Genomic DNA, 25,048 nt, shown 5'->3' with positions numbered 1-25,048 from the left:
ACATATCGCATTAACACCATATCCCAACGTGTATTGCGGCTAAAACATACAAAACCGAACTTAAACCATAGCTAAGGATCTTGGGTAATCAGTTCAGTGGGTGTGTATCGCAATGATGCTCGAAATGTCCAATATAGGCCTACGTCTGTTTATGGTTATTTTATTTTGAAATTCAGTTCCTGACGGACGCCAAAAAAGCCAGAGATTATAGAATTAAACAAATAAATAAAAGCAAGGATAATTGTGTGCTATTGTTGAGTAAATAACAGTGTGTTACTTAGAAAAGAATAACAAATTAAAAGGAAAAAAAGATTTAAAAAATACAGATTTCAGTATTCTGAGGCTCTGAGCCCCATTTATTGTCCTCGCAGGCGGCAAAAAAAATCGGATATTATACGATTTAAAATAAAAACAATAATCGTGGCTTGATATTGAGTAAAAACATGTTTTTATGAACCACACAGCTTCCGGTCTTCCAAGACCCGACCGGACAAAAATACATGTTGCAGGCACGAAACATACTACCAATAGAAATACATTGCTTTGAAAATCGTTCTGTGTGACACGAAAAAAAGTGGAAAATCGTGTTGGTGAACACGAATCAATAGATTAAATGTCATGACTATAACACGAAATACCGTGAGACTGGGTTGAATCAACACGTGGACTCCAAGGGCTTGGAGTAGAACTGGTGGTGTAAGTCTAAATGCTCAATAGGAAGTAATGCAACCTAATGGCTCCTTTAAGTATCACATGAAATAACCTTTGACTTCTTCTAACCAGGAAGTAGGAGCACACGGCATGGAAAGTTCCTTTTTTCAGGTCATCTGTGTAATAAAGCATCTCAACACATCTTCCACCTTGTTGTTCATATGTAATGTTGTTTTGTATATTTTGTTGTACTCAACATGTAGCTCACTGTTTCACTCAAGGTGTCCCATTTGTAGATAAAGCCATATTTAATGTTATAAAAGATAGTTTGTGAATAAGGCTTTTTGGTTTGTCTCATTTTAACCATAGAAATGTATTTTGCTGTTTTTGGTACAGATGCAATTGTAGATACAGTATTAGTAGAAGGTTGGAACAATCAATGTAAGGCAACGCCCTCTATCTACCTACATTGTTGACACTGAAGTTAAAACATGTTCTTCATAATAGTTTCACCAAGTCTTCTTGTCAAAAAACCTGTTGGACTACATGATGGTCTTATGGTTCTGATTAGGGAAAGGTTTTTAGTTGTACTGGATTTGAGCATCTTCAGGCTTCCATTTCACACTTAATGCGGACTTTATTAGAATCTAAAACCATGTGGTGCACTTTGAAATATCCTGTGTCAAAGCAAGATAAACTGCCTAAATCTCCTGGTTCAGAGGTATCTGGTTATGAATATGTTTGCTTTGGTGTTCTGCAGGGCGTAATTTTCAACGTGTACAGTTTATATTCCCAGTGTTTATTGATGTGACATCACTCAACCATATGAACTGCCTAATAGCAATAGAGATGTAGACATTTTATGAAGGGCCACTTTGAATTCATAAACTGTCAAGGCCCAAGCCTGGCTCACTGAAAGCTTTTCCTTTAGAAACAATTACACTGAAGCGTAACATGATCTTGAAGAAGATATCTTTGCATTATTCATCATGTACAACTATGTTTGGCTTGTATTGAGAGGATAATTATCTTGTTTTTATATGGCCTTTATAAATGTTCTATTTGGAACATATACAGAGGTTGACCAGAAGGACATACTGACATGTAGACATACTGGAAGATAGCTGCAGTGTTCAATCTCTGCTGGTGTTGGAAGTCTATTTTTCATTAATTATGTATTTTTTTCTCTCTATTGAATCTCTGTAATTTAATGTTGTTTGGTCATTAATTTTTAATGAAAATCAAATTAACTCTTTTGTTGTTGCTTTAAAGAAAACTGCCACTGCTTTGTTTTTTGTTTTGATCATTAAATGTAATTAACTAAACTCTAATGTGGGTAGCAGCATCACTTTAATGAAAATATAACTATCTACTTCCGTGTGCCCACAGTTACTAGCCAATCATTTGCTGTTTTCACTTATTGATACAATAGTCAGCAGAAAAAAGAAGCTTAAATTCAGACATGAAACTGCGGAGTTTTATTTTTCTTCAAAAAAAGAAAAATAATGTTATTTATGTCAGGAGAAAAGATAGCGGGTACTTGACAAAGGCCAAATTGGGATATTAGCTCACAATTTCAGTAGTAAATGGCTTCGAGGTTGAATACAGTGAGGTGAGAAGAGCTCAAAAGCACTAAATCCTTAGCACCTCCATAAGAGCCATTATGTGGCAAAGCTGATCTATGACCTTCCAGATAAAAGAACATTATAGTACAGAGAAATCCATAATCATCACTCTATTAATAGTTATTTGCCAGACAATATTGTACCAGATTATTGCTGCACAGTCAATGATTCTGAATGTGCTTTTCTTTCTTTTTTTAAAGAGAAAGAACTGGCTCCAATTGATGGACATTGAATGTCACAACCTTAGAATGTGTCCTCATTAAAACTGGCAACACCAGATACTTCCATCAAAAAAACAACCTTATTTCAATCCCAGCAGAACAGTTTGATTATGCTCCTGCCAAATTTCCAGGCAGGTGGTCGAGTCATTTTAAGGGTGTCTTTATGAGCCTGAAAGAGTTCAAAAATATTTATTAAATTGCGAATAATGTTATATGATGAGGAAAAGGTGTCCAATTAAACACTGAACAGGTTCAATTAAAGATATAATTGCCTACGGCTACAAAAAAAGGCTGACGGTAAAGAGAGAGAGAGACTTGTAGCAATGGTAACTGGAAGCAGCACGAGTGTTCAGATAAGAAAGCTCCTAATTTCTGCAGTAATGTGTGTAGGCAGACTGCAAAGATCTATTGGTTCAGTATAGAATGAGAATTGGGCCTTTGACTGTTTTTCAGAATACAGCACGACTTCAACGTTAACCTATCAAATGTTTAACACAATCGTTACTGTACGTTATAAAATGTGATATCAGAAAAAGTAGCATCTATTACTTACTGATAGCTCAAATTAAAAGCATTAATTAAAGGTAAGCAGTAAGTATTGGTACTGATGGAATTGTTGCATTTCAGATTTATCTGCCAATTGATTTTTTTGTTTTACTCACAGAAATGCTCTCTTTAAAAGATGTGTGAAAGGGCAAATGTGTGCCTCATCTGTGATGGATGTGCATTTGAATACTGATGGCCTAAGATGAGTGTGATTTTATAATTATTGTGGCATTTTCACAATATCATAATCAACAGGTCTTTATATCATTACGATTTAGGGAATGAGTCAGACTTTAGTCATTTAATGGATGCTTTCATCCCAAATAAGACAAAGCACAGTCTATTTGAACATGGCAGGGGGCTGGTAGAGAATATACTGTTCGATAAATGTCTCTTTCTCAGGGATTTCCGACAAATACGTAGCTCTCGTAACTAAAAAACAATGACGTTTCTGTATTTTTGTGCCTTTCATAATGGATCATAGCCTGGGAAGTGGAGCATCAAGCTTTTGGCTTGATATCATTAGGTAGTCATCATCACACTCGAGACTTATTTTCTAACGGCTCAGGAAATGCTGAATCGGACCTAAATGCAGACAACAGGAGCAGACAGGAAGATTGAATGAAAGTGATCGGCTGTCAGGTAGGCAGGCAAAGGTCAAGGATCAGGTGACAGAAGTTAAAAAGCTATGGCACAAGGGTAGAAGGCAACAAACTTTACAAACCAGTGAGCAAGGACATAGAGTAAATACTTCTGTGTATAAAGTTGTTGATTCATTGATGACTTGCTGCATGAAACTTTTGAAATGACATTCACTAAAATGTGTCCTTCTTTCTCTGTATTTTTCCCATTGCCACAACCGGATAGCCAACCTTCCATTTTATTTGGAGTGAGTCAAGCAGCAGAAATCCATTGTGCTTTCAAGCTTTCCTGGCTGATATCAAGTATTCAACATGACCTATTGAATATATGATATGTAATATAGTGTTTTTCTATAAGTCTATATAACAGCATGACAAATACTTGTTGTAATGCAAATCTTTATTTCGCCTTTTCAGTTGCTCCAAGAACCGCTACTGTAACAGCATTCAAATCCAAGCGCCAGCTGGCCTGTCCACAGTATTTTATGCTGCTCTTGTGCTTCTCTCTCTTGTCTCTCAAAGCGCTGTCAGTGTTCTCTCTTTGGGATGCCGCTGGGATGTTATCAGTTACCATTTTCTTCACTGTGCTGGAAAATGCATGTGGATTTGTGACTTGAGAGCGTTTGAACAGTGTCCATTTCATGACGCCCAATTTGTGAGAGATGGCAGCCGATGCATGTAGAGCTGAGAATTATGTCCACATCTCAAAAGTTGAGAGCCGTGTATATGCACAAGGTATTTTGAGCCCTTCAGACTTTGACATATGTTGAGGCCTACTTGGTTTTTAAATCAAGTCAAACATGGGGAGCTTTCAAAAGTCAGCTGGAGATGATGATTTCAACCAATTTATGGACCTCACACTGGCTTAATTGGCCGGTAAAATTGATTGTTTTTGGCTAGAAATAGTAACCTGCTTTCTCGTGCCTCTGTGTGAAATCAAGGATCCATTGTTTGTTTAAATGATTATGCATTTTGAGTGGCATTTGACACTGTAATCATTTCAATCTGCACAAGTGGTGTGCCAGAATGCAACATTTGAAGGACAGAGTAAGTATCATGTAAGTAAAGCTTTGGTATATAAGGTGAAAAATAAAATCTATTATAGTTTGTTTTACCAGGAGCGATGATTTAAGTAAATCGACAACCCGGTGATTCCATCCGTCTTTTCTCATGTAGCCTGCGGAGCATTTTATGCAGCAAATATGCTCACATGGGATGCCTCAATTACATTCTTCATGGATTAGGCCTACTATCAGTGTTCAGGGATTAGCAATCTAATCTGGTTTTTTAATCACACACAAAAACCGATGGAATGATTAGTTAACTACACTGGAAAAGCTTTTTTTTTATTCCTCAGCGCACTGACACGATTACGCTTCACAGTCAAACTTCCATGTTTTCTCACAGGTTTCCTCACAAACCTGTTTACAGCGAAATGTTATTTCTCCTTGAGTGGCGGGCCACATAGAGCATGGACCTCCCTCAGGAGATAGAGAGCATTTCATTTCACACTGACACGTTCAACTCTATCCTCCCCATCCCGCTGAGGGTTGCCGGGGTTGTCAACCGTGGGGAAATGAAAAAGGAACTCAAGCTTTTGCCAGAATCAAAACAACGTGAAAACTACATTTGTGACCACAGAGCAAAGATGTTAACAAAATATCTTGGATCTCTCCAGTTGGGAAACTTTTTTCATGTTGGTTAATATCAATGTCCCTGTTCAATCTCTCCCTCGCTCTGTGTTTTTCTGCAAAATCGCCTTTGGAATTATATCACCCTCAAAAGGGTAAACACACAGGGGGTATAAAAGACCCATTTTGATATATAGATGGAATAAAACTGTAATGCTTTGTTCCATTCCCTTTTGTATTTACATGCAAGAGGTGAACGATACGCTCTAGTTTTGTTTGTCGTTGGTCAAGTCAGGGTCAGCCTTCCAATAAAGCACACATGGGGGTTGGTAGCGGTCCAATAAATTGGATTTTATATGCTTGCCGTGAAAATAAGGCTCATCCAATCTACAGACTACTCTGCACTTTTTAGAGCATTCATGATACCCTCAGGCTTTTCATCTCGGGGAAAGCTTTGACATATCACTTCTCATTATTTCTTGCTGAATCTTTCAATCTAGCCAATTTGAGGTAAAAAAAATAAGACACATCCGTTGTTCTTCTGAGGTTGAATTTGCAAGGTACACTGAGATGGAGAAAAAGGAAAGCAGAAGCAATAGCTGTCCTTTCCTGAGCTACTCATCCACATTTGTTCTTTCTCTACTCTCCTAAATGTTCATTCATCTGTTAATGAGCAGAAGGCTGAGAGTCCTTTCTCATTCAGGGTACACAAGGTGATACCTTTATTCAATTATAGGCGTGTTTTTTTATTGCATTAGATGGTATATTTGTTGTTTTTCCACATACATTTTTAGAAGCTGTCGGTTATAATCCATTGAAATATTTTATGATGTGTGATACATTATTCATGCATTTACATTATTGAGAGGAAAAGTCTATTTTTCTGTTAATAAAATAGTAATAAAAGAAGATAAACCAACTAAATAAACAACTATTCACTTTGTTTACTCATACCCCTTTTCCATAAGAACAATTTGGGGAGTTCCTCTGCTTATTGTGTTATGATTAGCAATTGTTCAGGCGCACAAAAGCTCATCCAATAATCAAATGGACTTGTTTTGGAGAACACAGATGGACCTTTTTGTTTTTTCATATTGATAAAATACAAAATGCCTCTAATAATGCATGCAAAGCTAATGAGCAGCCAGTCTGATGTCCTTTTAGTATGTGTAATGCAATGCAGGTAGTTAGAGCAGAGGCTCTGAGGTGTAGGTAATCTATTTCCCCGTGCCAGAAGGTCAGGCAGATTAAATCCTGCTATGAAAATCCCAGTTTTCCATGACAGCTGTCTGCAGGGGAGCCGCGCAGCTCTAAAACTGAACTCGCAATGAGATGTAAAATGAATTTCCTATTTTTGGTGTGAAGGTCATTCTTTTGTACCAAAAAGATTGCTCCCTGCGCATTGTAACCAATGTATTTCCAAGGTCTAGAATAAAAGGAGTGAGACTGACACAAAGAGCCTGAATTAGTTGTCACTGAAGTGTTCATTTCAATGTGAAGATCATCAATGTTTAGTTCAAAATTAAGAAATGTGGTAAACATTCAAACCGTCAAAATATTATGATTTCTTTAAAAGTATACATTTCAATCCTATTCATGTAACAAAACCAAATTCATCCTCAGCTCTTCAAAGCAAGAGATACATCTTGCATTGAATGAGAAGAGTCCCTTTGGTGATAATATTTTTCTCTGCTTCATTTCACTCTCTGTACTCTTATCACTGTCTTTTTTCATGTCAGTTCAATGGAAATTATTATCACTAAAGTTATTTTGTTCTGATGGTTTTAAAAGAAATACTCGGCCCTTTTCATCGTGATAACATTATCCGCCAAATACAAAGGCATTCAACAGCTTAAGACAACCGCTTTGACCTTAGCTGGCCAGTGACTCCAAATTAAGTGATTATCTTTACTGAGCTGATAGTTGTTTGGAATACCTTTTTAAAGGTCACACATCTATCCGGCCGTTATGATTAATTCCCAACAAATTAAACGTGCTGGTGACATTTAAGGTCTTTTATTGCACAAGATGTTATTTACAACCATCACACTCATACATGTTTTGAAATGTTTAAATGTAATAGAAAAACAGCATTGTTTTTAATTTATGGCATTTACAAGTTAAGGTGCATGACAAAGATTACGGCATTTCAAGCCAGTGTTACGCAGACAACTCACAAATGTATCTGCCTCTGAAACGGAATGATGCAAACTAGTCCAAACCATTGTTAGACTAACTTAAGGACATCAAAGCTTGGATGGCCTTTATTTTTTTCTTCAAGTCTTGATGTTACCAACCCTAACCCATCATATAGAACAGTTTTACCTTAACTCAAAATGCAAATCTAAGGTTAAGATGTCCCTTTTCAGAAGTGATTTTAAAAGTGCTGTACATGCTTTAATCTAGACTGGTTTTATCATTTTGCCCTTTTTTTGTTTTTGTTAGCTTGGCATCCCTCTCCTCGTCTCTACACAGGAACACGCAGGCAAGTGCACATTTCCCCCATGCTGCCTTCCCTTCACTCGCTGGTATAAGGATTGATTTTAAGATTTCATTTTATTATACCGACAAATCATTGAATGGGCTAGCTCCAACCTCTCACCAACCTTTTACAACCGTACATTCAATCAAGGTCACTCAGGTCAGCTCACGGTTGCTCCTTGTTGTCCCAAGGTCGCGGTCCTGGCTTTTTACTCACTGTGATAGTAGCCTTTCTACATTTGTTCCTTTTTATTTTGAACTGGGCATCAATGATTTGTAATATGTAAATGCTTTATTTGGATTTGGATTACATTAGTTATTGTGATGGTACTCACATTTATTTCAAAGTAACCTTAAAAAATGTTTTCCTATTATATTGACGGATACTAAAGATTAATATGTTCTCTCTTGATACTAGGAGAGCAAGTCTGTCTCTATTTAGCGATGTAGGGGGATATTCTCATGTTGTTCACCATTCAATACACCAGTCAATACATATGAACTACCCTGCCTTCCTTTAAAAGCTTGTAACATGTACACATATATATATTAATCTGTACACATGTACAGCCTACATACCTAAGTGTACTTCCACTACATTCTGTCAGCAGTTTTTGATGTGTTAACTGTCTAACATACTTGTGCAGCTAATTTTAAGGTTTTTAAAGTGAGTCCATGACACCAAACATAAGGTAGTTCAGGTGTTGGCCAGATGATCAACACAGAATAAGTAAACTTTTCCATTTGAAATATTTCCCAAATTATCCCACATCAGTTTCCAAACGTAGGTGCTACTGGATTTAGCCACTCTCTAGTGATTGATTTTCCCCCCAACATGCTGCCAAAAGGGAAGTCAAAAGATTAAAGTAAAACCATCGAGGTAGCAATAAAGAGAGGAAAACTGTTCTCATAAAGACTTTTTTTCCATAAAAAAATCAACTACTGCTCCGTGCAATATTAACACTGCCTCAAGGCTCAACAGGCTCGAGCCAAAGAAAGCTTAGCTGGAGCCGAAAACATCCAAGAAGCTGATTGTGATGGTGCTTATACCAAATGACAAGTGCAGAAATATAGAGGATAATGAAGATTGAACGCTTCGTGAGTGACAATCAAATCAGCTCTGGTGCAAACCCCCAGACCGACGTCATCCTTTTTTTTGGGACTGTTTCTAAGCTGCAACTTAAGAAATTTCTTTAACAAATATCCATAAAGTATAAAGCTTTGCAATAAATGGGGCTCATGCTCACTTTTGTTCATCCCTGATTTTCACGATTAAACAGAAAGAATTTGGCCTCATAATGTTACTTTTTATAAACATTGAACTTCTCGCAACAACACATTGGTGCCATTGTCACCCACCAACAATACACTCAAAAGTTATATTTGAAAGTGACTATAGAACAAGTGATACAGTCAGGGATTATATAACCCTCTCCCTGTTTATGCATAAGATGCACCATGCTTCCAGCCTTGATGCTTAATATAGGGATAGTACCTGAAAGGACCCTCTGTCCTGAGATTATGATTACGATGGTAGTACAAAAGGCACAATACAGCGTTGAGTAGCTCAGTAGCATATTAACAGTAAGTTATGAAACCTTTTATGTAAAAGTCCTCACAACATCTCTTTAAAATCATATCATGGAAAGTCTAAGGACATCCTTACAGAGAAACCGCAGAGCAGCAACTAATAAAACACAACTGAGGAGTACTTTCGGGAAGGTTGATCAGAAAAAGCGTCCTTCTGTATGAGAGTATATTCTCTCATATTCATTTGCTAAAAGCCAGTTTACACATGACATGAAGTCTTTTAAAAATAAATAAAAAAGAATCAAACAGCAGAACATTATCTAAATTGTATCGCCTTACGAAATGCTTTAAGAAATGTATCATTTTAAATCATCCTTGAATCAACTTTTGTCTAATACCTTTTGTTCAATATTGCAAAAATATTGTATTATGGCTTGCACAAGCTGGTTTCTTTGCAAAAACAGCAGTTCAAAGCATTACATCTTGGGAAGTACTAAGCATTTACCCCGATGTAACGAAAACATTTTGCTACAAACAGAAGGGGGCTTTGCCATGCTAGCTCACACAATCAAAGAAAACAAGCAGGAACTGCTGCTTTGCCTGTGGCTGGTGTTTGAGCTCAGCACAAAAAAAGAAACCTTGCAAGCAGGAAGGCAGCGTTACCTTCATTGGCACACTGTGAGGTTCTTAGATTGTTTGCACTGCTATGCAAACAACGAACTTTGTTCATTACAATAAATTCAGTGACGCTGCATGAATAAAATATAAAGATTTTTGTCTACTGAGTATTAAAGGTGATACTCTTATGAATTTATAAAAAACAACTAAAAAAAGAACTCCGCTTGTCAGTCAACATGTTAAGCTCTAAGTTTAAGCTTCACTAATCAATATTTAAAATAGCAACATTGGATAAAATGACTGCTGAATGATGAATGTAAAAGGGTCGCTTGTAGGACGAACATTTTATTTATTTATTATTACCCAATTTTTCAGAGCACATCAGCTCTCAGGAGGGTTTCTGTCTTTTTTGGATCAAAGTCTACTGTCGACAGGCATGTTTCCAGCTGTAGCAGGCAGCTGTTTGCAGCAAAGAAATCTGATTAACTCACTGTACACTACATGCTCAGCACCAAAGGGCAGATGGTCAAAGTTCAGGACTGGCTTTTGGACATGAAAGAGAATAACAACAAAAGTTCAGATTTAGTTGCATGAGACCACAAAGAGAGAGAATATTGGACTTTGGAGATGTCAGACATTCACAAAGTGGCTTAAAAATGTTCTCTATGTTCGCTAGATGAATAGCAAGTTAAGTTTGACCTACTTTGTAAAGACATTACAAAATGTTGCTCCCAATATACCAGCGGGGATGTGTACCATTAATCTCATGGCTGTGAAAAGGCAGTTAGCAGCGAAATCGGCACAGAGATTATATGCATTGCATTGAGACCACAGGATCAGAATATTCACTTCTCGCTGTGAGAGCGAACAACTTGTTCACTCTATAGGTGTGCTGAAGACGGAGGAAAGGCATTTTTCCGATCCGGGCTACATGCCAATTTTTCAGAAATAATGATTAAGTAAAATTCCCTCGGAGTTCTCTTACCAGTCTGTAATGCATTTTACAACACTACATGTGTCTTTTTTTCATCTCCCCTCAAAATACAATTGAATACTAGTATTTCAATATAATGATTAATCCAATATATTATTGTGATTAACATGATCAAATCTTTTCATTGTGAACTGTTAAACATACAATAAGTGTGATAACTTGTTTTATTGCCCTCCATAATTGGCTAAAATGACATTATTACATCTCAAGGTTTTGTCTCAACCAGGTAAAAAGAGCACTGCCACCCCTCACTTTCGGCTTGCCCCCTAAAACCAAAATGCCGATTTTCCCTGTAAAATGTTAAAGTGATGCCAGAAAACAATATTTCTGTTTGTCAAAAACTGAATAATGTCTCCAAAAATATGAAAATCGTGTTAAATAGACCACCAGACGGCATAGAGAGTAGGGCTGCTCAATTTTTGCAAAAATCATATCTCGATTATTTGGGTCAATAATTGATATCTGGATTATTAAAAACGATTATCCATTTTACTTTGAAAACATAATTTTATTGAAAAAAATAATTTGAACATTATGTTTTTTGCAGTTGATTACCCCGAACTTTAAATATAATCCTACTGAAAAACCAATTAAAAAAATTATAATAAAAGAAAATAAAGAAAATAATCGTTTTATTTAGATTATGTTGTTTTCATAATCATTGCAAGCCAAAATCGTAATTGCGATTAAAATACGATTAATTGAGCTGCCCTAATAGAGAGATTTGTTTTTTCGGAGCTCCGAAGTCGCGTTATTGTTTACGTCCGCGGCGCCATCTTATATACGGTAAGGTATTGCGAGAATTGATATATCTTATATTTAAGATCAGCGCCACAGTATTGCTCTCATACTATATTTTTCTAGAAAAACCCCTGCATTTATAATAAAAATGTATCTAACTACACAACAGGCAATGACTTAACATTCAGTTTTTGTTCTGACTTGATGGCTTTAGTCTGTAGAACAATTAATCAACATGGTGTACCTGACCCTCAAGGTTGCTTGTATGTGCCATTTTGAAAAGAATTATGAAATAGCCCTTTGGTAATGTTTCACAGAGGGCACTTTTTACACTTTTTATTGTACTACCTATCAATCAATACAAGTTATTTAGTCGGATCAATCACGTGGGGTCTTTGTTTTTTGTCTTCCTCACAGTTATAGGGGAATTCTGTTAATTAAAGGTCCCATGACATGGCCAACTACTGAAAAGTCACAAACCCTCAAAGTAGACCCTGTAGCGAGTGTACTTGTTGAGGTCTAATCACATTGGTTTTCTCATAAAGCATCTCTGTAGAGATGGCAAATCCGGATCCTTTTATGGACTCGGAGTCTTATGAGTCAGTCATTGAAGAGATCCGGATCATACGAGTCATTTGAGTCATATGAGTCAGCATCACCAAGACAGTAGAAAGGCTAACGGTGAAACCGAAAAGTTGTTGTATTTCACGAGCATATTAAACTGATGTTATATTAACCTCCCCTACACAGTGCCTTTTGCTTTAATAAAAAATGTTGAACACAAAAAAAAAGGGTTATTTTGCGATTTGGCGAATCTAAGTCTGCTGTTGACTCGTGCATGAGGACGAGTCTGCTGGATCTCTGGATCTGCTGCTATACGGTTACGGCTCTGAGTCCGCACGAGTCTGCTATGTTTTGCACAGTGAGTCAGGATTTACGAATCTCTAAGTCTGCTGTTGACCCGGCTCCCGCGGCTCCCGGCTCCCGCGGCTCTGAGTCCCCACGAGTCTGCAGGAAGTTTCACTGATCCGCGTCCCCTCCCCTGAGCCAAACGATAACTTCTGGAAGCTATCCTACTTGCTAAAGGGTAGGCAGATGGACTGGGGTACGTTGTAATGTTATTTTACATGTTATAAAGATAGTAGCGAGTGACGCAATTGATAGTTTTAATTTGTACGTCGCACCAGGTGTAGGACTCAAAGGACTCGGGTTAATGGAGAGGGGAGACTCGTCACGACCAGCTCATTTCTAGGACCCGGGTTAATGATCCGGATGAATCAGGACTCGCCCATCTCTACTCTGTATAGCATGTGTATTCACTCTCTGTCCTACACGCCTTGTTGGAGCTCTTCCCCCCCCCCCTCCCTGATTTGTCAGCTCGCCCACTCTGTTCTGATGAGTCCATTAGTATGAAAGTGCTTTGTTAGTAATTGTATTGCTCGAAGTGGAGTCGAAAGAGATGCGCCGGGAGATGTGTACGCTTTCTGCTGTCCTGATGTCACTGGGGAGCTCATTCCATCATTTTGGAGCCAGGATAGCAAACCAACGTTTTTTTGCTGATGGGAACTTGAGTCCCCCTCGCAGTGCGGCTGCAGCGAGCCGTTTGGCTGATGCAGAGCGGAGTGCACGTGCTGGGGTGTATGGTTTAACCATGTCCTGGATGTAGGAAGGGCCAAGACCATTCACAGCATGGTACGCTACCAGTGTCTTGAAGTGGATTCTAGCAGTTACTGGTTTACATGCATAAAAAGCTACATAACACACAAGGGAATAACCGGAAAAGCATGTCATGGGACCTTTAAAACAATTAGAATGCAAATGTATGTACAAATTGGTGTGACATTTTATTATAAAATACTTTTCTTGTCAGTAAATTATCTGTTTAGTGTTTTGATGTTTCAAATGTGGCTTCATCTAGCATAGCCGTGGGAACATGTTTCAAATGGGGGGTGCTGTGGGGATGACACCAGGGCCGGTTCAGACCAATTTGCTGCCCTAGGTAAGATTTTAGCTGGCAATGAAAAACCTCTATCACCAATACACTACAAAAAGAGAAACTTATTGACCCCTCTCTCTATCTATCTATCTCTCTCTCTCTCACTTTGGCTGTGAGCTGCGGGAGCCTGATAAGCCAACATCCCCCACTTTCATCACTTACAGCGCCCATCGTACAGGGCAAATGGAAAATGTAACCGGGGTGAAAAGGGTGTTACTTACTTTACTTAATTATGAATATTGTTACATCAAGGCTGACATTTTTTTTGTATTATATTTGTATTATATTTGTATTTACTCTTGTGGAAGTGCAGATCCCCTGTCCTCCACCAGGGGGTGCTGCAGCACCCTCAGCACCCCTACTTCCCACGGCCCAGTCCCAGAGTCTCATTATTATGTAGCCTTGAGCATTCTTTATACACAACGGACCACTCTGCATCAAGCCAACTGGGCACTCAACTGTTCCCAACAGCTGTTCCACATTTAAGGGATGAGAGTTAACAAGAAACGACACTATGTCCTGAAAGAAGTCAGTTATTTCTCAGTGCTATATTTCATGACAAGATGAACTTTTAACTACCTCTATCTTTTAATTTCACTAGTCTGACTGCTTCACATCCTGGAGAAGCTTCAAAGTAAACTCCAATCGCAGGGCTAATATTTGATGACTGAAGAACTTTTTGAACAGTCCACCATGCATGAAATGTGTAGGTGCTGCTGTCTTAGAGTACAAATGTAGTTGTGACTCATGAGTGTCGTAGGCTTTCTTCTCCTGCACCGCCCCACATGGGCAGCGAAGAAAGTGGAGGCTCAAAATAAATCACCGCTGGAGGGCTACATATATCAAACTCTATAGTTCATTCAAAATGAGTTTATATCCACTATATCTATGTAGTGCATTTGGACTTTGACAGTAAGGTACAGTTTGAGAAATGTAACACATTACTTTTTACTCAGACAAGAAGCAGTTGTTGAACTATATAACATAATAGAATTTTGTGTGTGAAAAACTCAGGGCAAAACAAAGTCATTGAGGTTGCCTTGTCTTTTTTATTTCCCGGAAAGTCAGGTCATTCTCTTTTGAAACCTGAATGTCACAGCAGAGCTGGTGTGTACTCAGGCCACTTTTGTTTGTTAATATTGTGTCATTAGTTAAAGATTAACAATAGGGATAACAGCTTTCAACCCCTATACTTTGGAATATTGGATTCTCCTTTATTGAAATGAGAGCAACATACAATATTTAATCATCCTTCTGTGAATGACAATGTCAAGTGGGTGTTATTTATTATTTTAAGCTAATTTTGCCCCATTGGCGTCATTTTATTATAATTTTCAGATGCATCACTGCAGGAAGGGAGTCACTGCGCTGCAACCTCATGAAAAGGGGATTTCAATTCACTGGATCTTTCCCTCTGTACATTTTTTTATATATCAATCGATACAAATATTTAGTTGAAGAGCAAAACAAATCACGAGTTTTCCTATTAATAATGCTGATTTTAATCAGATTGTCATAGAAAAAAAATCAACCGGCAACCAGTAATGCCCTTTTGTTATAATAACATTTAAATCATTCAGAACTGTAGATGGAAGGCTGTTCAACATCCAGGGTTATAATTTTACATTAATTAAAATACAGTCTTGGATATTAACAACTACACATAGATCCTTTTAATAGGGGATCAGTTATTACATTACATGTTACTTGTTAGATGCTTTTATCCAAAGCGACGTACATACTCAATACTGTGGGCAATCCCCACATGTGCAATGTGAGGTGAAGTGTCTTGCCCAGGGGGGGGGTTTGAACCCGTGACCCCCTGATCCGAAAACCAACGCACAGGGCCACACGCCTTATTCTTACTTTTCGTCCCCATGGATCTTTCGTTGTGTGTCCTGTAAACCTCAGGCTGCAGGGTGCATTTAATAGAACTGCTCAGCATTAATATTTTGGCGTTTGGTCTGATCGATTGGCACACTTCCCTGCAGGATGTCAGCCATTATCATAATAGCCAACCAAATCGCTATTACAGAAAAATGACCATGCATTTACGTTCTTCAGGAAACAATAGCTTTCATTATGCTGCATTACTCAGGTTTATAAATGAGTCCCATAAACTAAGGTTGGTATTTTGTGTGAAGCTATATAAGACAGCTATAAAAGCCATAAAGGATATTTGCTGAGGCATTTTGCATTAGCTCAGAGTCAAAATAAGGCAGCATATGCTTCTGTGGTTTTTGTGACATTGTTAGCATAAATAATTAAGAAAAGAACTGTGCTGTTAATGCTGCCTATCGTCTTAAAGACCAATATATCCAAAACACAAAACGCTAATTTTCTTAGGTTTATGCTTCACCTGATACAAATTACACTGTGTAGTAGTTTATATTTAAATCTACCAGTTGTCAAGGGATAACTGGTTTCTGTGTTATTTCATTCAATCTCTTTTAAAGCAAATTGCATGCATTGATTTCACTGTTGCTTTGAAAAGACCGCTGGTAATGAAAACAGTGAAGAAATGTCTGAGGTATCCATTACTCAGAACAGCTCAGGCATTGTGATAGTCGAGCGCCTGATCTCTTTCATCTTGTTCATAATTCCTTAGGTTATTATGAGTCAAATATTAGAGGCTGCCAGTCTTCTCTCCCATCTGCACAGTGCACTAACACAAAATGGAGTTATTGTAATTATAGCTTTCATGCATGGGAAGGTTCATTTTAGGAGGTAACTTGAAGAGCTCAGAAAAAAAAGAAATCAATGTTGTGACTGACAAGTGATGGAAAATATCTCACTGTCTAAGCCCAAAACACCTCTGTCACAAAACCAGACTGTAACGGTCGGTATTGACGGTATTATCACAGCTATTAACAGTAGAGGGAGCTTCAGTTATGCAATTACGACAAGATGAACTTTCCAGTACCCCTGTATAATGCATGCTTGTCATGGAACATTGGATGTTGACTTGTTTTTAACAGTGAATTGTCCCCTCTGTATCCCGACACTTACTCTCTCATTCCACTGCAATAAACGATTTCCTCAGATAAATAAAAACCGAAGAAGGAAAGGCAGCTCTCCCAGCACCCAGAAGGAATTTATGGGAGATCAAGACTCCTTTTCCGGTGTGAAACCAAAGGCAAGGCAATAGTCTAAAGCTTGTTTCAGTGTAAACAGTTCACAGGCGCTCACCCTGTTAAATTTCCATGGATCAGGTCCAGAGAGTGCATCTTGATAACATCACAGACGGCAATATTCTCTGAGGTCTGTGATATAGGATTTTAAGATTATATACCATAAAACTATATTGATCCTTTTGGGGAAATTATTAACAACAAAATATGAGAATACATTGGGATGGAGTGTTTTATAGAATCTGGAGGAAAATAATAGGATACTAGAATACTGTATACACTGAAAACTGATCAATAAAATCAGGAATAAAACAACAAAAATAACGATAAAACAACTCCATGGAATTGTTGCAGGAGATAATAGTTTACTTACTGGTTGTAGCACCAATATACAATATCCCTACATTTCAATTTGTATGATAACTTGTTATGTAAAATCTTTAACTGAGTCAATTTTAAGCACATGCTCTCTGAAGTAGTGACAAAAGCTAACTGCTTTTATCTAGTCTTCTGTTACTATTCTGTGAAAGATCCACAGGGAAGTTGTGTAATGTAATGTGAGCAATGCCAACATGTCACCTCTGACAAATGTATGTCATTTCCATGGCTACGGCTGTACAGTCTGTATCTACAAGTATTATGTAGGCTAAGTCAAAAGGCTTAGAGCAGCATGATACACAGGGCTACTGCTCTAAAACACATTTTGTATGTCCCCTGTGTCTCTCTCTGTGTGTGAATACAGTCACAGTTGCAGTTCTCCCAGCTAAATGAAATATCACTCTAATATTCTCAACATCTCCCAAAAGGGGCTTGTAATATTGTTTTAATTGTATTGCAGGATATTTTATTTATTTAAATTGTATTTAAAATTGCCCTTACTCTCGTGGGCCACACATGATGACATAACAACATGGTGCACATTTCACTATATATTTCCTGTGATATAATGTATTTTCCAGATTATTCCTGTTGTATGCACCGCATTTAAATTTAAATTGCACTTTTACACTCGCGGGCTATAAATGATGATATCAAATGATCCACATTTGAGTATTTTCTGTGATATAATGTATTTCCCATAGTATTCCTATGGGATGCACCTGCGTCACCATCAGTTAGCTCCATTTCCAGCAAATGATCAGATTGTTAATTTTCTTATGGGGAATAAATAGGGGGTGTTTCTCCAGTCGATATCTTTAATTGCTCCTGGATTGTATCAATACCTACTCGTTTTAACTGCTCCATCACCAAGCCACTGGGAACGGGTTGCCCGGGAAACGGCCGCATGGCAACAGGATCAGAGCCTGGGGGTTGTCTGCTTCTAGGTCTGCTCCCATTTTACATCGCGTTTCCTCACTAGATGGTGTGCAAGCCACTGGAGAGTACACTTCCCCGCACAGTGGGCTCCACATCCAGCAAAACAAACCTGGGAAACTGTACGGCGGACCATTTCTTTACGGGGCTCCGAGGAGGAAAAGTGTGGAAATAAAAACGACGTTTCTTTTTTTGAACTCCTTGCTTAATCGAGACAAGAAGACTTGGGGGGAAAAGCGGCAACACAACACAGTTGTCATGGACATAATGTTTGCGGTGCAGGATGCTTGTGTCTCTGGTCAGTGGCTAACTGCGATAATACTCAGCTTGTGCTGCTTTCTGCCGTCCTGTTTGCCCGCTGGACAAACTGTGGACTATCCCTACTCGGTGGAAAGTGTGGTCAGCAGACAAGGCGACACGGCTCTTCTGAGGTAAAACAAGCGAACACAACTTCACTTTCTCCCTCTCACATTCACTCTCTGTCGGGGGCTCTCTAAAGCTCTCACCCGCACACGCTCCTTATCACCAGTTAATCGTTTTAAACATGTCTCTTAACTACTTTTAAACGGGGTGTTCGCACAGCGCCTGCGATAAACACACAATAGGCCATTTCCCTCCATTCCGTCCTTGTTTTCGCTTGACTGGGGGTCGGTCAGTGCTACGCAGGACGCCGCTCCTGTGCAGAGGCAGGTGCAACGGCAAAGTTTTCTAACATACTTTCCCTCTGTGCACATGAGCTACCAGCGTTGTTGTGTTATTAGGTGTGCGTTTGATTCTATAACCTCTTGCAGGTGGGAACATGTCGCCTGAATTAACCAAATTAACAGCCCAACATTGCATATCGCTTCTTACATGATAGTCGTTCCCACATTTTCAGGAGCTGAACATCGAAAACAGAACTATTTATTTAGTGCCGTCCTGACAGTTTTGCAAAATGTAGTGTAGAGTGTGATGTCGCAGTTTAAAAAGAGGCTGAAGAGTGTGTTTGTTGTGGCTGTTTATCAGAATCGAGTTATGACAATGACGCGCTCTCTCCCCCATCCTCCCCTATCCTCCCCCATTTTCACCCATCTTCCCTCCATCACGTATGCTACGTTGCCAGATAGAGCTGCCTCTTAATACACACACTGACTGGGCATGGGCGTGGACTAGTGCACTTTGGGAGTTTTTGCACATTTTATTCCTAGCACATCACCAACAATGTCAAAATAGTTTACAGTACTTTCAATGCGAATGTATCAATACCATTAATACTAGGAAAACACATCAGTGTAGTATATTTCAGTTATTCAGAGAAATCATAACTCTACACTAAACACAGGAAAAAAAATGCAAATCTTTGAAAAGCTATGTGATAATATCTTGTTCTACCAATATCAAATATCCGCTGTGATGGCTCTCAGAAAAGGCTGAGGAGGCAGGCCTGCCCCATTTCAATATGAATTGTGTGGATGTTGACTGAGAGATGCTCAGTGTGGCCCTGAATACAGAGCAGCTAACCGTCTAAAGTTCCACTCAGCTTGGCTTTTAGTCATTGTTGTCTCATACTTGATTACTGAAGAGCTGAATTGGTTCTGTGGCATAAGGTCATCATAAGTGGCTGTATAGAGATAAGTGTCTTACTATGAGGGTGGTTTAAATGTGTTGCTACTTATCATCACAGAATTACCTTGGCAACAGCTAAGGGGCGCTCACTATTTTTAACATGTTTCTAACCATGCCTAAAGGGCCGTCGCATCAAAGAGACTTACACCTCTGCTCTGACTGTCTCTTAAGAGAGGGCGTCTAATTCCCTGGTGTCAATCTGTGTCGGCTGTGATCAGTAGCAGAAGCTTTGCCTGAATCCCTATGGTTTATTGGACCAAAGATTATCCCTGGGCTATGAATCAGCTCAATAAACAAGTTGCCTCCCACCCCTTGAATAAGGAAACACTCCACAAGCGGGTCATCGCCTCAGTTCATGCCTTCTAGGAAATGGATAGGGAAAACATGTTCAAGATGCATCCATTACCAGGTTCTTACGACTAATTAATGGTTATTCAGCAGCACTCGCTATAACCAGTCATTGGCCTTTTCTCATTCACGTGAACGTCTCCACTGTGAAGTTATCACTTTGCTGAGCCCGCACCTGTTGACCTTATAGAGATTGCAAATCTCTTAAACTGTTCTCCTTGCCTCTTGAGATTGCATCCAGTTTCAAAACACTGTCATCACCAAAGTGATAATAAAGGCCTACTGTGTCTTGTTTCAGTCATGTTCTCATACCACGAGGAATCATGGCTTAGTCTTTTCTTCCTTATTTATTTTCCCCCCCTGGTCTTTAGAGACGGGCATCAAAGCATGAATTATTTCTTTTAGCAATGTTGTGCAGAAAACAGTGCTTGTTTGTTGCATTTTTTTGAGACCTCGGACTATTAGAAGGCAATTTTACTGTGGCCCTTAGCTGATTTCTGGCTAAAAAATGTGAGCACTTTCAAATACTGACAAACCCAGAAGCATGCAATTAGTCACTGCCTCTGGATTATGGAGTAGCTCCCGTGAGGTGCGTCCGCTGTCATATGTTCATTTCCCCCACCTCTTTAATTCTTAGCGCCACATTACTGCTGCCCTGATTCATGTTGGACAGTGGGTCCACATCAATTAAATGATTTGAACTTCTTGAAAATGAGTAATGGTACGCATGTGCATCCTTACCCTTTTTATCTTTTCTGATTAGTTTAAAGCTAAGCCATTCAGCCTCTAACGATTGACCTTGTATTTGAGATGAATCCGGCTGCTCCTTCTACAATGTTTTACGTCAGTGCATTCATGTTATGCACGCATGCTCTATTCTTTTACATGCATGAAAGCTATGAGCTTCCATAGAGACCCCATTGTTTTAGATGAGCCACACATTCCTTTCTCCCCACATCCTTCAGCTGTTTTCATGTCATTTGGATTCAGTTGAACGAACCTCGACTCTTCCCAGTAAATGTCTCATCTGGCTATGAATTTGAGGGGGACAGCCAGATGAAAAGACAGTTCCCCATGCTGTCAGGAAACACACGGTATCAGTGGCAGCCTCTTCCACATGAATAAACAGCTGTAATCAACAGCAAAGAGCTAGTGTCTAGAAATGTAGTCCGGGCAGATTTAAATCTTATGCATTTGCTGCTATCATACAGATGCCATTTGCAGTATTATTCTTAAAGTATGTTTGTCTTTTTATCCTGGTATTCTATGTTTTCCAAATGAATTATGTGTGGTGCGAGAGCTAGACAAAAGGTAAACTGATTGTTCTTTAAAAGTGACATTTTATATTTTTCAAAGGCAGAAAATAGGAACCAGGGAAATAAATAGGAGCAAGGCTGTACACGGCAAGAATAAAACAATGATCCGAGCTTATTTTCGTCATTTAGTTTGACAGTTGGCCCACAGCCGTAGAATAAGGCCTGCACCACGGGCCCTAGTCTCTGTAATGGTGCAAAATTGACCTGTCACTAGTTTGAAAGTCTGGTATTCGTATAAATCTAAAATCATTGCCTCATGTCAACAGACCAGTTGATGAAAATCTTTTCTGGCTGTACATGATTGTACTCGAGATCCTTTTTTTTTGCCTTATCCAGCACATAAAAAACACTGCCATGTATCATTTTCCTCAACTGTTTCACTATTATGGCTTTGAAAGGTCTTGACATTTTCTATAAGCACTTGAGCCAGAGACAACATCCAGTTTAAATGGCTTGTTGTGTGGTGTGTCCCCCCCCCCCCCCCCCCCTCCCCCAACGAAGAGGCTGGTATAAGAGAAATATATCAAGCCTTAAAACTCCACGGGACACAATATGAAGAAATAATTGTTGACTATACCCTTAACACAGACCATAACCATGGCTGCCAGGCTCCCTCTGCATTTTTTGCATTTTTTAATTAGGCCACAGCCAGTTCTAAATAGGCTTCTTCATCTTCTTCTTCAACATGTTAAATGCGATCAATGTTTCTGTCAGCACAATGTTGCTTTGTTTCTTTGCATTGTTGCACAGTCTTATGCTCATCAGGGTCCAGACATCTCAAGGATCAAGTGCTGGGCAAGTAATATGACCTCATTTCTGGAGAGTGAATAGATGGTATCATGATGCAAAACAATGGGCATGGGGGAGGGGCTCCCAGATTAAGTCACTCAGGCACAGATACAATAAACATTGAGAAACTCATGCTTTTTTATGTAAAATAAATCTGACCTTTTCTTTGAAACACAAGAAAGCAGGCGTATTGCTACCGCTGTGGGTCTGTGCCCTGTTGCCCAAGGGAAGCTGGATATACTAAAGTATTAATCAGATTCATTACTCTGGCATCCATCTTCAATTGATGTTCTTCAGTACAGCTGGAAATAAGCCAATAAGGTGACGAGCCAGATCAGCGGCTGAGAAGTCTTTCATAGCGGCTGCCTCCTCCTTAAGACCTCCAGTTAACCTCCGCAGCAGCATCCACTTGAAAGTCAGAGATGGCTGAATTGTTTTGAATGGTTTGTTTCTGAAATGAGCCTTATCCCTCAAATAAGACCAGAATTAATCTCAAATATGTGTGGCCTTTTTTCTTTTTTTGTCAAGAAACAGAAGGACACTTTCATGAAATAAATCAAATGCTCTTTGGATGAAAATGAGCCATATGGTGTGGTTCACTCATCTCATTTAAAACCTAAAAACTGTATACAGAAAATCCAAACCAATTCTCTAGATTACTTTATTCTTGCTTCCTAATTAACACATTTTAGGAAGATGATAGAGTTTTTTAAGATAACCCCCATTATTTACCGCCACGTGTTGTAAATGGTAAATGGACTGTACTTATATAGCGCTTTATCCAGTCTTTAAGACCCCTCAAAGCGCTTTACATACTACATGTCATTCACCCATTCACACCCATTCATACAGAGCAGTGTACCTTACTCTAGGACCTAACATTCACACACATTCACACACCGTTGGCCATGCCATCGGGAGCAACTCAGGGTTAAGTATCTCGCCCAAGGATACATCGACATGTTGAATGCATGGGCTGGGATCGAACCCACAACCTTCTGGTTGAAAGACGACCACACTCCCTCACAGCCACAGTCGCCCTTAGTTGTAACTGTGTTTGGGTGCCAACATATGATGAAAGCCAAATGAAACTCTAAAACCCTCTGTAAACCATCTCAATGAATTCGATTTATATTCAAGTCAATCTATTGTACTTTTCAAAAATATAGCATTTCTATTTCTAGTATATTTCAATTAGGACTAAAGTGATTGAGTGCCCCGGTGAATTGTAGCCTAAAAGGAAATGCTTTCCTAAGGAAAATATTTCAAGTGCAATAGATGCTATGCTAGGTTTTAAAGCGTCTTTCTAATATTCTTATAATCACTACAATTACAGGGGATAGGGAAAATGATTTAGGGTGGAAAAATGAGCTTTTACCCGTATCCAGCTGTGAGCTTCTACGTGATTGCAATAATTCTACAGAAAAATCTCAGAGGAGTGTTTTTGTGTGTTGTGAAAAAGCTATAAGCCTCACAATTAAACTTGACAGAGAATGACTTGAGAGGCAATAACAGGTTATCTTTTGGCCAATTTTAAAGTGAGGTTGAAACAGAACTTTTTTCTATCAAACATGTCTGTTGGTGAGACGTGTACTTATTATACATCAAAAGAAGTTTGTCTTGGAAACAAGTTGCTATTTAAATGCTGCATTTGGCTGTGATTTGGTCGCGTATTATTTGTGCATCAGTGTGAAAGTCAAGCGCTTTAAGTGTTCGGAGTTTTTAACAGACTACTTAGGCAGATTGTCGACTGCATTGATTTTCAATATGGTACACTAGAAATAAACCTGTTTCTGTGTTGAACAGTGTACAGCCTTTTCTGTTCTAAATCATATGCCAACGCTTCCTGTCTCTCATCACAGAGAGCTGCAACGATTCCTCAGAGCCCCTTCAATTACAATCCTTAATCAATCAGTTAGCATCTCCTTGTGTTTCATGATAATTAGTTGTGCTACTCTGACAACATTGCATAATCTCATCTGGGCCTCCTAAATTGAGCCTGCTTATATACCAGCAAGTCTTATTATGCCTCTCATGTCAGCAGGTTATAATCAAAACCTGCTGACATCACTGTTTGAAGCCTGTGTGATGTTGAAACTTTGAAACAAAGAGTGGAGGCGTACGGGTGGTGCGCTGTACTTGGTATGCTGAGCATGAGAAACACCTTAACCTTTAGTAAGCAACTGGGAAACGTGAAACCACTGCAGGAGGCATCATCATATCTTCAGCTCTGTTTAGTCCAATGTAGAAAGTGAATATGTCATGCATTCTTGATTGACCATACATATCTCACCAAGACGATGTGTTTCTGAATGCTATAAGCCTATTTCCAATGAGTGTTGGTTTTGGAAGTGAGACTGAATCATCATCATGGGAGTTTTCCCCCTAGGATGGAGTGATTGATGTCATTATCTTCAATGTAAGATCTTTATGTGTGAGCATGGTCTGAAGCTGGAGGGACAAAAGGTAAACATTAGTTTGATCCCAATGGAGTAATACATCAGAAGTGTTGACACGCGGTTGTCTTAGCGATGCCCTTCGTTGAGCTAAAACAGTCCAGAGGGATTTCAGCTCTTGTAGAGGGTATTCTCTCGTCCTTTAATGGAATTCAACATTAGCGTTGTATCTTAGGTTAACAGTAGAAACATGCATCTCCCTCTGGAACCACCATTTCAGAGTTGGAACAGTAAAGGCGGAACGCATGCTATTATACTGAATGAGATAACGTGTATGTGGCATTCTTAAAGACTAGAAGAATTTCCATAACTTCTGGTTTCTGTAGTTCGTCTGATTAAAACGTATCAGTTTCTCCAATGAGTGTCACATGTTTCAATACAAATACATCTTTATAATTACATTTCAACAGTCAC

General features: G+C 38.9%; 1 protein-coding gene across 2 annotated transcripts in view; it reads left to right on the top strand.

Annotated features, from left to right (window-relative positions):
* The first annotated feature begins 18,053 nt into the window (after positions 1 to 18,053).
* negr1 (neuronal growth regulator 1) overlaps positions 18,054 to 25,048 on the top strand; it is a 152,498-nt gene continuing 145,503 nt past the window's right edge. The window contains exon 1 of one of the 2 annotated variants that reach the window (XM_079642169.1): positions 18,054 to 18,551. In XM_079642169.1, the coding sequence (XP_079498295.1) occupies positions 18,379 to 18,551 (173 nt within the window). In that variant the 5' untranslated portion in view covers positions 18,054 to 18,378. The remainder of the gene's footprint in view (positions 18,552 to 25,048) is intronic. The other variant, XM_079642170.1, reaches the window with a different exon arrangement.

This window comes from Notothenia rossii, assembly GCF_949606895.1.
Source record: "Notothenia rossii genome assembly, chromosome: 1".
Lineage (NCBI taxonomy): Eukaryota > Metazoa > Chordata > Actinopteri > Perciformes > Nototheniidae > Notothenia > Notothenia rossii.
This window is presented reverse-complemented; position numbering and strand designations above follow the sequence as displayed.